At 43.1% G+C, this 14,676-nt stretch overlaps 1 protein-coding gene across 3 annotated transcripts in view; it reads left to right on the forward strand.

The window, feature by feature from the left end:
• The window catches only part of PALLD (palladin, cytoskeletal associated protein), a 328,505-nt gene that overhangs the window by 185,756 nt on the left and 128,073 nt on the right, over nt 1-14,676 (forward strand). For all 3 annotated transcript variants that reach the window (XM_044297022.1, XM_044297030.1, XM_044297039.1), the window contains one exon: nt 2,896-3,015. In XM_044297022.1, coding sequence (XP_044152957.1) covers nt 2,896-3,015 — 120 coding nt within the window. The remainder of the gene's footprint in view (nt 1-2,895; nt 3,016-14,676) is intronic.

Below are 14,676 nucleotides of genomic sequence, written 5' to 3' on the forward strand. Positions count from 1 at the left end.
AGGCGCTACCTAAACAAAATACGTCCCTACCTCACTCGTAGCGCACAGTTCACACATGGACATCATATGTGGCTTTCCTCAGCCAACCTCAATACAGTAGCCTCCAGGCTGTGGCAATTCCAGTACCTTTTGGGGAATGTGGCCCAGTAGTCCTCCCAGTAGAACCTCTGCTTCACAAAACAGTCTCCCTCCTCAGACTGACACCCTGGGAGGTGCTTTATGCCGGCCTGATTACAGCAGGCCTCACCTGCGATCACCTTCCTGCTAGGGAAAAACCTGCCCGGACTAGGGGGGTGGATTGGGAGGTCCCACTGCCAAAACCTACCATCCCAATCCAAGTAAAATCCAGCCCTGAATACATAAAGAAAATAGCTCCAACAACTATATTTAGGGAAGCCAGCGTAATTCTGGATTTCACCCACCTCAGCCAGTTGAGGAACCTGGGAGAGATATACCCCCCATCCAGGACTTTCCCATGCATTTTACAGTTCACATCGCCACACATTATAGTATGCTTATAGATACCTGACATGAATGGATATCCATGAATTAGAATGAATGACTTGTACATAATGAGGATCATACATTTTTCCACGGGTACTCATCGAGAACATGTATGTGTCATACATAAGAGGTTACACCAAATGTTAGCAGCTCATTCATAAAGCCATGTTATTGTTGCCTGAGGGAGTGATTTCCTCACAGACGGTAACTCATAGTTTACTGTGCTGTCCTTAGAAGTGTCTCCACACGCCCGCACATACACAGAGCCCGGGGATCCCAAGTAACAGCAGCATTTTCTCCTCTGGCTAATGTATTCTCCACTCGTTCTGTCTAGACGGAAATCGCACCGTATCACAGACTGTTTTGTGACTTAATAAACAGTCCAGTTGTTTAAGGCTAACATCCCAGTTGTCATATTACCTGATCTGGTCTCTTTTATGCTTCTTTTGACACAACTCTCCAAAGCAGAGGTTCTAAGGGAAGAATAATGAATCATTGGCCAGCTGTTACTGCTTCTACCCATTACTCAGCTGTCTAGAAACAGGGCCTATCAGATTTCTGCCGTGCATTGTCTTCTTTAGTGACAAGCGAAAAGAAAAGCAGTTTTATTAGATAAATGGGGAAGATCTTTATTATAATGTTTAAACCATATCTACTTGTATTATTCCGAGCTATTGAACTATTGGCAATGGCAATCATTATGTGGTTACACATTTCAATGTGATCAAGCCACAAATGTATTTTAGGGATGTAGTTGGTTATTAGGCCAGACATAGGATGACATATCTTGTAGGGGCAGTCTAGGACTGCCATAGACCCTCAGAATGAAGCTGGAGATATCATTTCACCTGTATGATCATGTCATACAGGTGTAGGTCTTTTGGTCACCACATGATGTAAGAGAAACATGTCATAGGTGTTCTTACCTAAGTACCCTCAGACACTATTCACAGTAACAACTGTGAAATTGGGTATATTTTGTAAAGCCACAAGTGGGGAATATTTCCAGTTAGCACATGTATATAAAATTGCAATAGGCATCAACCCCAGTGTTGGTCTTCTCAAAGCCATCACCAGATCAAGATGTTAGATGATAGAACTATAATTTCGGCAAGGTCAGGCAGTACCACTAACCACTGTGAAACCATCATGTCATCTACATAGAGATTGTCCTCAATATCCCCCAAAATGTGTGCTTATTTTTTAGATATTGTGGACTTAGTGGGTTACTGAATGTGAACTACTGCCTTTCTACTTATCTTGGCTGACATGTTCACTGCCTTTGGAAAGTTTGCAGGTTGTCCTTGTTTGCTCACTGCTGGCAAGGCTTGGTTGAGTCAGCAGTAACTGATACCACATCTTGACCTTAACGCTACATGTAACTCAGCTATCTCAATGTGAATATTATAGCAATTGAGTGTAATTGTGTAGAAAGGGTTCTCTCAGCTAGGGTTGGAAACTAGAGATGAGCGAAGTTGTGAAAAAGTTGATTTGCAGCTTTGATAAATTTCACAAAGAAATTCAATTGGTGACTTTATCAAAAAGCACATTTCTTTGTATGTAGCGGGCACAATGACAGGGAACAGCGACCATGCTGCCCCCAGTCATTCAACCACTCAGATGCTGCGTTAGTCAATCAGGGTAAAAATAAAAAAGAATGAAAAAATACTCACCTTATCTATCTGTTAATGTAGAGGCCATCACTGCCATCTTAATTCAAGACACCGCATGATATCTCGCCTGGCCAGCGCTCCACCGTTTCAGGGAAAATGTATTAGTTACCATGAAGTGCCAGGGAATTCAGCTTCACAGCGAATCTAATTATTCCTGAGACTCGAAATCAATTTGTTTGACTTCGATTCGCTTAACACTATAGGAAACATTCGACCTAAAGGCAAAGACATCACCTACTACACAGAGGGCAGAATACAAGAACTACAACTGCCTTGTACCTGCGTTTCTGTCTATAGGAGAATGAAAACTGACTCATTTAGAGTAATGAAAAGTGGAAAATGCCGCTAGAGCCGGTATATAGTATAAAATTGAGGAAATGAGCATATAATATGACTGTAATTATTTATAGGGCTGTTCTGCATCTCGGTATGCCAGGAAAGTTAATTTGAAGACAGAAATAAAGTGTATTAGTCAGCGAAATCTTAAAAGGATGGCGTTGTTAATGGAAAAGGCAGCCAGCTAACCCTGAAATGTATAAATTATTTCTCTATTTTGTATAGTAGAATGTTTCTTCTATCTAGTCTGACTAGTCTGTCTACTAACATGTATTAGAGTGCACGTTTGGGTCAATTTACCTGATACCTCATTGTGGTACTCATAAAGCACTAATTCAAGAGAATGGCTTTAACATCTGTTTTTTTTTTTCATGTATTCTAGAGGAGATCTGTACACTGGTGATTGCAGAGACGTTCCCAGAAGATGCTGGCGTGTTCATGTGCACAGCAAGAAATGACTATGGCTCAGTGACCTGTAGCGCACAGCTGACAGTGCTTTCTGGTATGTCACTTCAAATGCTTCTTATGGTTTCCTGATATTGACACATCATAATTTATGTTACTGCTTCATCTGTCAATGTGTCATTCATCATGTTTTCTCCTTCACCACCATCATGGGTTTGTCAACTTCATAACATTAATGAATTGGAACGAAAGACATTAACTGGCGGTCATGATCTGCCTAGCAGTGAAGGAATACGGCGCTAAGGGCCTTCCAGGTAATCTGAGAAGAGACCAAAAGTCAAACTCACATGTGTAACAAAAGGATTTCACCTTTAGGCTGTATTCCCCCTTCTATACGTTCAGAAGAGGTGTCCCCTATTAGCCAGAGATTAAAGCCACTGCAAAGAGTAGCTTTCATCCCACCAAATTTAGTATGACCGTACTTAGGGCCGTTTTAAGACAAAATGTGGCCCTGGGCATAATCAAAAGTGGGGCCCCAAATCTTGTAATAATGTGCTATAAACACAGTCCGACACCTGACACCCCGACACCGATCAGCTGTTTGAGAAGACGGCGCGTGCTGTTCACGGCTGCTGTCCCATAGACATACAGTGGTGAGCAGGAAGAGAGAAGGGAGACGGCACGTGCACACAGCGCCCGCTGTCTCCTCAAACAGTTGATCGGCATGGGGTGCCAGGTGCCCCTACAGTACCCTAGTAGTAATAATATAGCCATAATGTCCCCCTGTAGTGCTTCCCACTAGTTCCAATATATAATGCTCCCCCCATAGTGGCAGTATATATATCATTTTCCCCCATAGTGCCAGTATATAATGTTCCCCCGTGGTGCCAGGTATATAATGCTCCTCCATTCCTCCCCAGTAGTGCCAGTATATATATAATGTTCCCTCGTAGTGCCAGTATATAATGCTCCTCCATTCCTCCCCAGTAGTGCCAGGTATATATAATGATCTCCTTCCCCCATCCCCGGTGCCCCCAGCAGTGAGGACATTTAGTATAAAAAAATAAACACCTCACTCCCATTTTCCCCGCCGCTGTCTGCGATGCAGACCACAGTTTTATCTGTGGCTTGTGTTGCTGCGTCCTGATGCATGCGGTCCCAATGACATCACCACTCCTGCTCCGGGTCTCACGTAATCATGTCATCATGCGAGACCCAGTGCAGGAGGTTGCAGTGATGTCATTGCGACTTCGTGCTCTGTTCTAATGCCTCACAGGCTTGAGGCCTAGCGGCCTGAGGCTTGTGAAGTTGGACCGCCATGATTGCGCCCCCCTTTATGGGTAGCGAAGTGGCGCCCTAGGCAGATGACTACCCTCCCCTATCCATTGTTCCAGCCCCAATTCAGAGCACATTACTGCAGGAGGTATAACAGGAGAGGACTATAACTCCCAGCATGTCTAAGCCATTATTATTTAATATCAGAGCACATTACAGGGGGATGTATAAGAGGATGGGACTACAACACCCAGCATATCCAGGGTGTTGTAATGTAACCCGATATTACATAATAATGGCCTGGACATGTTGAGAGTTGTAGTCCTCTCCTGTTATACCTCCTCCTGTAATGTACTCTGATATTACAGTCCTGATCAAAAGTTTAAGACCACTTGAAAAATGGCAAAAAATCATATTTTACATTGTTGGATCTTAACAAGGTTCCAAGTAGAGCTTCAACATGCAACAAGAAGAAATGGGAGTGAGACAAAACATTTTTTGAGCATTCAATTAATTAAAAATAACGATTAAACTGAAACAGGCTGTTTTTCAGCTGATCCAGATTTTATGACCAAATGCCTTTAAAAGGCCAAATCTGTGCAAAGATGTGGATTTATTGTCATTTTCTGTCAGGTAGTCACACGTTGTGATGGCAAAGGCAAAAAAACTCTCCCTTTTTGAACATGGTCGGGTTGTGGAACTGCATAAGCAGGGTCTCTCACAGCGTGCCATCGCTGCTGAGGTGGGACGCAGTAAGACAGTCATTTGGAATTTCTTAAATGATCCTGAGGGTTATGGAACAAAAAAGTCAAGTGGAAGACCCCAAAAAATGTCATCAGCACTGAACCGGAGGATCCAGTTGGCTGTCCGTCAAGACACTCGACGATCCTCAACCTAAATTAAGGCCCTTACTGATGCTGACTGCAGCCCCATAACCATCAGACAGCATCTTCAAAGACCTCGTCTCCTTGAACGCCACAGAACTGCTTGTTTGGACTTTGCAAGAGAGCACCAAACATGGGACATTAAAAGGTGGAAGAAAGTTTTATTCTCTGATGAGAATGTTTTTTTCCTTGATGGTCCTGATGGTTTCCAACGTTACTGGCATGACAAGCAGATCCCATCTGAGATGTTTTCCACGCGCCACAGTGGAGGGGCGCCATAATGGTCTGGGGTGCTTTTTCCTTCAGTGGAACAATGGAGCTTCAGGAAGTGCAGGGGCATCAAACGGCCGCTGGCTATGTCCAGATGTTGCAGAGAGCATTTCTCATGACTGAAGGCCCTCGTCTGTGTGGTAACGACTGGGTTTTCCAACAGGACAACTCTACAGTACACAATGCCCGCAGGACAAGGGACTTCTTCCAGGAGAATAACATCACTCTTTTGGCCCATCCTGCGTGTTCCCCTGATCTAAATTGAATTGAGAACCTTTGGGGATGGATGGCAAGGGAAGTTTACAAAAATGGACAACAGTTCCAGACAGTAGATGGCCTTCGTGCGGCCGTCTTCACCACTTGGAGAAATGTTCCCACTCACCTCATGGAAACGCTTGCATCAAGCATGCAGAAACAAATTTTTGAAGTGATAAACAATAATGGCAGAGCTACTCATTACTGAGTTCATGTTTGGAAGTTGGATTTCTGTTTTGGGGGGTTTAGTTTTTTTTGGGAGGTGTGGTCCTAAACTTTTGATCAGCTGAAAAACAGCCTGTTTCAGTTTATTCGTTGTTTTCATTAAAGGGGTTATCCGAGTTATTTTTTTGTTCTTTCTATGCTCCTAACTAAGCAAATGTAACAGCTTTCCAATTCACTCACTTTATCTCCAGTGGCTGGTTTCTCAGATTTCACTGAGGGTCACATGACCTGTGATCTCAGCTTCTCTCCCTGCTCTGATAAAGGTCGTTTACAAGCCTGTCACTGTGCTGGCCACGCCCCCTTCACTGCTGTCTACTCTCTGCTAGGATTCTTAACCCCTTCAGCTGCACAGCTTTGCAGGCAGTGAAGAGATAATGCTGGGCACTGGAGTTGATATACTAGAGAGAGCATTGCACAAGAAGGTAGGGGGGAAATCCTGTGTGTATTAGCAGTGTCATTATACAGATGGGACATGTAGTCCTACACATACATGCTGCAAAGTCTCCCAGCACTCAGGGCAGCTCTTGTATCCACTCCCTTAGCAGTGTCATTATACGGATGGGACTTGTAGTCCTACACATACAACATGCTGCAGAGTCTCCCAGCAGGCAGACATGTCACTCAGGGCAGCTCTTGTATTCACTGCCTTAGCAGTGTCATTATACAGCTTGGACTTGTAGTTCTACACATACAACATGATGCAGAGTCTCCCATCAGGCAGACATGTCACTCAGGGCAGCTCTTGTATTCACTGCCTTAGCAGTGTCATTATACAGCTGGGACTTGTAGTTCTACACATACAACATGCTGCAGAGTCTCCCAGCAGGCAGACATGTCACGCAGGGCAGCTCTTGTATTCACTGCCTTAGCAGTGTCATTATACAGCTGGGACTTGTAGTTCTACACATACAACATGCTGCAGAGTCTCCCAGCAGGCAGACATGTCACTCAGGTCAGCACCTGTATTCACTCCCATAGCAGCGCAGGGGGAGGGGCAGAGATTGTTTTTATTGCATGTAAACAAAAGGCCAGAAAAGAACTAGGGAAATGAGGAAATATAAAAAAAAAATTGCATAAAACTTGCTTAGCTCAGTCATATATCAGATTTTCTGTGCTATATTATTTTTTTTCATAACTCGGACAACCCATTTAACTCCTTAAAAAAATACCCAATTTACCCAAAATTTGAAAAAAAATTCTAATTTCCAAGTTTCAATTTCTCTACTTCTATAATACATAGTAATACCTCCAAACATAGTTATTACTTTACATTACTCATATGTCTACTTCATGTTTGCATCATTTTGGGAATAATATTTTATATTTTGGGGATGTTACAAGGCTTAGAAGTTTGGAAGCAAATCTTGAAATTTTTCAGAAATTTTCAAAAACCCAATTTTTAGGGACCAGTTCAGGTCTGAAGTTACTTTGTGAGGCTTATATAATAGAAACCACCCATTCTAGAAACTACACCCTTCAAGGTATTCAAAACTAATTTTGCAAACTTTGTTAACCCTTTAGGTGTTGCACAAGAGTTATTGGCAAACGGGGATGAAATTAGAAAATTTCTTTTTTTTGCCACATTTTCCATTTTAACCCATTTTTTCCACTAACAAAGCAAGGGTTAACCGCCAAACAAGACTGTATCCTTATTGCCTTGACTCTGCCGTTTACAGAAACACCCCATATGTGGCCGTACACTACTGTACGGCCACACAGCGGGGCGTAGAGTGAAAGGTGCGCCGTTTGGTTTTTGGAGGGCTGATTTTTATGGACCGGTTTATTTACACCGTGTCCTGTTTCAACCCCCCTGATGCACCCCTGGAGTAGAAACTCCCTAAAAGTGACCCCATCTAAGAAACTACACCCCTCAAGGTATTCAAAACTGATTTTACAAACGTCGTTAACCCTTCAGGTGTTGCACAAGAGTTATTGGCAAATGGGGATGAAATTAGAAAATTTCATTTTTTTGCCACATTTTCCATTTTAACCCATTTTTCCACTAACAAAGCAAGGGTAACCAGCCAAACAAGACTGTATCTTTATTGCCCTGACTCTGCCGTTTACAGAAACACCCCATATGTGGCCGTACATCACTGTAAGGCCACACAGCGGGGTGTAGAGTGAAAGGTGCGCCGTTTGGTTTTTGGAGGGCTGATTTTTATGGACCGGTTTATTTACACCGTGTCCTGTTTTAACCCCCCTGATGCACCCCTGGAGTAGAAACTCCCTAAAAGTTACCCCATTTTGGAAACTACGGGATAAGGTGGCGGTTTTGTTGGGATTATTTTTAGGGTACATATGATTTTTGGTTGCTCTATATTACATTTTTGTGAGGCAAGGTTACCAAAAATTGAAATTCAGAAATTTCATCTCCATTTGCCATTAACTGTTGAGGAACACCTAAAGGGTTAATAAAGTTTGTAAAATCAGTTTTGAATACCTTGAGGGGTGTAGTTTCTTAGATGGGGTCATTTATGGGGGGTTTCCACTATGTAGCTCCACAAAGTGACTTCAGACCTGAACTGGTCCTTAAAAAGTGGGTTTTGGAAATTTTCTTAAAAATTTTAAGAATTGCTTCTAAACTTTGAAGCCTTTTTTTTTTAAACATGAGATTTTTACTAATTTTGTTGTGTTATATGAGATAATGACAATTGACACAAATCAAATGATTAAGCCTTCTAACGTCCCCAAAAAATAAATTGACATTTCCAAAATGATGCCAACATAATGTAGACATATGGGGAATGTTGTGTAATAAATATTTTATGAGGTATCCCTTTCTATTTTAAAAGCAGAGAAATTGAAATTTCGAAAATTGCGAATGTTTCAAATTTTTTTGTAAATTTATGACTATCATGAAGTACAATGTGTCATGAGAAAACAATCTAGGGGTGCATCAGGGGGGCTTCAAAAGGGACATGGTGTCAATAAAAAAGGCCATAAAAATCGGCCTTCCAGAAACCATGTCGGTCCTTTCCTTTTGCGCCCTGCGTTTTAGTGATACAGCAGTTTACGAGCACAAATGTGGCGTTTTTGTAAACTGCAATATCAGGGTAATAAATATGAAGTTTTGTTTGGTTGTTAACCCTTGCTTTGTTACCGGGGAAAAAATGGATTGAAATGGAAAAGTGTCAAAAATAGCTGTTTTGGCACAGTTTTTTTTTTTTATTACCGTGTTAATCTGGGGGGTTAGGTCATGGGGTATTTTTATAGAGGAGATTCTTATGGACGCAGCGATACCTAATAAGTCTACATTTTTTTACAATTATTTATGTTTTAGACTATATTATCCTTTTTAATACAAAAAAATTTTTTTGTATCTCTAAAGTCTAAGAGTAATTTTTTTTCGTTTTTTAGCCGATTATCTTATGTAGGGGCTCATTTTTTGCGAGATGAGAGGACGGTTTTATTGGCACTATTTTGGGGGCTATAGGACTTTTTGATCGCTTGCTATTAAAAATTTTGTTGGGTAAGGTGACAAAAAAGTTATTTTTTTGCACCGTTTTTTTCTTTTTTTGGACCGTATTAATCTGGGGGGTTAGGTCATGGGGTATTTTTATAGAGGAGATTATTACCGACGCAACAATACCTAACTGCTATACTTTTTTTTTATCATTTTAGTTTTTTTAGGTGTCTCAAGTCTGAGAACCAGTTTTTTTTTATCCGATGTCAGTGCTAAATTGGGATATAAATTTAGTACTCCATGGAGGTGTGATACTCCCTGAAGCAACCGTCAATGCAGAGGCCCGGATGATCGGGGCACGTGTCACACTGAGTAGTGGTGTCCTTCCGTATCCCCCTCCTCCCACTCTGCACTTTTTTGGGGTTCGTCCCTTCTTTCCAATATGGGGGACCACACCTGGAAAGTGTTGGCCAGGGACGATCCGGGCGCCTCCAGTTTCCGAGGTACTCCGGCCTGCTCTTTCCCGGTCCGAAAAGATCAGGGCCTTGAGGACTGCCTCATAGAATTAGAGGAATGTTCCTGTGCTGCCAGCGCTTCTGTATAGTACAAAAGAGTTGTACAAGGCAACCTGCACAAAGTAGACTGCAACTTTTTTGTACCATGCCCGGGTTTTGCGCATGGCGTTATATGGCTTGAGGACTTGATCAGAGAGATCAACTCCTCCCATATACCGATTGTAGTCGACGATACAATCGGGTTTGAGGACCGTTGCCGTGGTACCTTGCACAGGGACAGGGGTGATGCCGTTACCATGAATTGGGGACAGTACAAGGACATCCCTCTTGTCCTTATACCTGACCAGCAACAGGTTTTCACTGGTAAGGGCACGGGTCGCACCCCTGGGGATAGGTACCTGGAGGGGATGGGCAGGGAGGCCGCGTTGATTTTTCCGCACAGTCCCACAAGCGGACGTGGATCTGGCAGCAAGGGACTGGAACAAGGGGATACTGGTATAAAAGTTATCCATGTAAAGGTGGTAACCCTTATTTAGCAGTGGGTGCATAAGGTCCCACACAAGTTTCCCGCTAACACCCAGAGTGGGGGGACATTCTGGGGGTTGAATACGGGAATCTCGCCCCTTGTATATACGAAACTTGTAAGTGTACCCTGAGGTACTCTCACAAAGTTTGTATAGCTTCACGCCATACCTCGCCCGCTTGGAGGGCACATACCGGCGGAAAATGAGTCTCCCCTGTAACGCAATGAGAGACTCATCAACTGCGACCTCCCTTCCAGGTACATAGGCCTGTACAAATTTGTCCCCAAAATGATCGATGACCGGCTGTATCTTATACAGACGGTCATAGGCAGGATCACCTTGGGGGGAACAGGCTGCATTATCTGAATAATGCAGACATGGGGGGTCTAGGGTTACACAGCTGTGCTGTGGACCCCAGACACCCTACTTAGGGTGATGCAATAAAAGTTTTTCAAACTAACTTTCCCTTTATTTTCCCTGCCTAGCCCAAACTTTCCCTATACTTTCAATAAGTACCCGCTGTTCGGATGGGGGATGCTGGGGCACAGATCGGGTCCTGGGGGGCACAGATGGGGTTATGCTGGCACAGATCGACGACATGCAGGCAGCTCCTCTATCCTCCGGCTCTGGAACACAAAAGGAGGAGGAGAGGAGCGCTTGCAACATTTGAATCTGCCGCCGTCCCGCCCACCAACAAATCAGAAGCGATCCTGAGAGGTGATGTCACCATCACCACTCAGGATCGCAGGATGGTGATGGTTCCGGGTTATCGGGTCCTCAGAGACCCGAATAACCCGGAAAGGCAGAAAAACGCAGGTCTGAATTGACCTGCGGTTTTCTGCGATCACATACATGGGGGGGTCACAGGACCCCCCGGCGCATTTTCCCCAGGTGCCTGCTCAATGATTTGAGGCATGGCATCAGGTTCCGATCACCGCCTGCCGGCGGTGATCGATAATACACAGGGCGTACAGGTACCGGGTACATAAGGGCATACCTGTATGCCCTATGTCTGGAAGAGGTTAAATTGAATGCTCAAAAAATGTTTTGTCTCACTCCCATTTCTTCTTGTTGCATGTTGAAGCTCTACTTGGAACCTTGTTAAGATCCAGCCATGCTAAATATGATTTTTTTGCCATTTTTCAAGTGGTCTTAAACTTTTGATCAGGACTGTACATAACAAGCTGAACATGCTGGGAGTTTTAGTCCTCTCCTCATACCTCATCTTGTAATGTACTCTGATATTATATAACAGGAGGTATAAGAGGAGAGGACTACAACTCCCAGCACTTCCCTGGCACTTACAGTGAATCCTTCACTGCTTCCCATGCATCACTGGTCTTCTTCTTCTTCTTCATTACTTTACTGCATAGCCCCGCCTCCTGATCTGGTGACATGATGGTGAGGTCATCCCAGGTCCTACATCCCTCTCTTCTCTGCTGAGCTCCGCTTCCTGCAGGTGATATCATTGCAGGTCCTACAGCTCCAGTAGAAGAGTGTTACTGGTGTCCAGAGCTGTCAGTTTGCAGAGCAGCACTGTGGTAATGACTTGTGTTATGTGTACCTTACAGTGCATTGTAAAATGTAGCTTTTCAGCTGTCCACCTGTTTGCTTCCACGGATGTTCAGCTGAACAGCAGCACTAAAGCAGAGGGTCCCTTAGACCATGGGGGCCCTGGGCAATTGCCCAGTTTGCCCCTCCCACCAACGCCAGCCCTGACTGTATATTACATGGCTGCTATTTCAATGGTTTCCTTAGGCCTCTTTCACATGGGCGAGATTTTCGCGCTGGTGCAATGCGTGAGGTGAATCCAGACCCATTCATTTCTATGGGGCTGTGCACATGAGCGGTTATTTTCACGTATCACTTGTGCGCTGCGTGAAAATCGCAGCATGCTTTATTTTGTGCGTTTTTCACGCAACGCAGGCCCCATAGAAGTGAATGGGCTAAGTAAAATCGCAAGCATCCGCAAGCAAGTGCGGATGCGGTGGAATTTTCATGCATGATTGCTAGGAGATGATCGGGATGGGGACCCGATCATTATTATTTTCCCTTATAACATGGTTGAGCTTTTACACCTTAAAATCAGCTCCAAAAAAACCCCTCAAAACAGCCTCCCGGTTATTTCAGTGGGAAGCAACGCTTGCTGTTTTTCCACGTGGAAAAATGAAACGTGGGAAAAAGAAGCAGCATGTCCTATTGTGTGGAATTCGTGCTGAATCTCCCATAAAAAATGGGTGGGAAGCATAAAAAAACAGCTCCCTTTGTGCCCCTGCATTTTTGATGCCTTTTCTGCACAGTTATTGACGCCAAATAACATTGCCTGAAAAAGCAGTTTTGTCTTGAAGTGAACAAATACTGGTTAAAAAAATGCGTATAAGAACACGATGAATTTTGTAGGTGGATTTTCAAAATCCGTTGTGTAAATATACCTTTAAAAAGGGGCTTGTCCAGTCTCTAATAGAAGCACATTATTTAACCCCTTTATGACATGTAGCGATGAGCGGCAGGGGCAATATTCTAATTCACGATATTTGGCGAATATTCGTCATATATTCGCGATTATTTTCCTGATTGCGAAAATCGGCAATGTAATATGCGCATATTGCGCGCGCAATACAGGCGTGGGTCACTGTTGCTACATTTTTCAAGCTGCTAGAAGTTTCCTGAGACTGGAGAAAATGGTTGGCACGGCAGAACATCACAATAGCTTTATATGCAGATAGAGTGCTCTAATAAGTTTGCGATTGCGCAAATCGGCATTAATGCATATATTTTGGCGCGATACGTGCAACTTTACATTTTGGCAGGTCTGACTACATATTACTGATTGGTGCACTAAGTATTGTTGTGAACTTGTGACATCACAGCACTATGTATGTATGTATATATGGACAGCATAACCTATTAGCTACACTATATCACTATCTAGCCTACACTGACTATCTCCCACTAACTATCTGTATTATATATAAGCTATCTAACTATCTAATGTAATGACACAGCAAAGCACAGAGCACAGCAATGACACTGCTGTCTCTCTAACAACTGCAAAATACAGCATACAATGGCTGCTGGGGAGGTTGTTATATAGTAAGGGGTAGGCAACTTTCCTATTAACTTTCCTATTGGTTGCTAGGGATGTTGCTAAGCTCAGACAAAGACATTGCAGCCTTCTCATTGGCCCACAAGCAAGAAGGGAGGTTACTGATGAAAAATTAATCTAGAATATTCGCGAATATGAATATATAGCACTATATTCGAAATCTGTGCGAATTCTCGAAGTAATGATATTCGCGATACGAATAGACCAGCTATCTAAACTATATGAAAGTCTCTAAACTCACCCCTGGCGGCAGATGTCCCTTCGTTTCCATAAAATCCAGAAGTCTTCCAGCAGCTTATCCCTTCTCCCCAAATATATGCATGTTTATGGCGGAGTTGGGAGGAATAGCTGTCAGAAGTGTTTCGGCCAACAGCTATATTTTATGTATGGCCTCTGAAAGTTACTAGAAGAAAATAGGGCAGAATACATTTATCATATGATTCCATACTGATCCAAAGACAAACACAGCAATGTGGTGACAGTGAAGACTATAACAATATTATTTTGACGGCAGTGTATATTGTTCAGGCCATCATGAGTGATGCCACGTAAGCTTTCTAATGTACTCCCTTTGAAAGTTAATATAAAAAAAAACTTGTATCTGACCAGTAGCAAAATAATTAAGACGGTATCTAAAGCCAAGGGAAATATTTGACATTTGGTAATGGTAATGTATAGTCTGGAGGAGTCAATATACATGCTGGGTTTGTTTAACTATCAGTATCACATTCTTTAGCTTTCATGGTGATCCATCTTCTGCCCTGTCTAAGCCATCTTTCCTAGACTGGGTTATACTGGCTGATTTCATCCCCACTCAGGGCCTCCAGCTAATGAATTATCTAGATGTCATTTTAAACTAATGTTAAGATGAGAACAGGGAAAAATGTTATCCTATTACCAATTATTTACATAATGTTAATATTTTCAGTACATACTATACATACCGTATTTTTTTCCGCCCTATAAGACGCACCTAGGCTTTAGAGGAGGACAATAAGAAAAAAATATTTTTCATTAGACCTCAGGTCAGACCAGCAATCAGACCCCCAATGTTAATCAGACCTCAGCTGACAGCCCCAATCAGACCCCCAATGTTAATAAGACTCCAAAAAGACCTCAGCTCAGACCCCAATGTGAATGACCCCCAATCAGACCTCAGATAAGAGCCCCATGCCTCTCATCAGCCCCCATATGCCTCTTATCAGCCCACATTGCCTCTCATCAGCCTCCATTGCCTCTCATCATCATTGCCTCATGCTAGATAAAATAAAAAAAACACTTACCTCTCCTGCTCCGGA

This window comes from Bufo gargarizans, chromosome 1 (assembly GCF_014858855.1).
Source record: "Bufo gargarizans isolate SCDJY-AF-19 chromosome 1, ASM1485885v1, whole genome shotgun sequence".
Classification (NCBI taxonomy): Eukaryota; Metazoa; Chordata; class Amphibia; order Anura; family Bufonidae; genus Bufo; species Bufo gargarizans.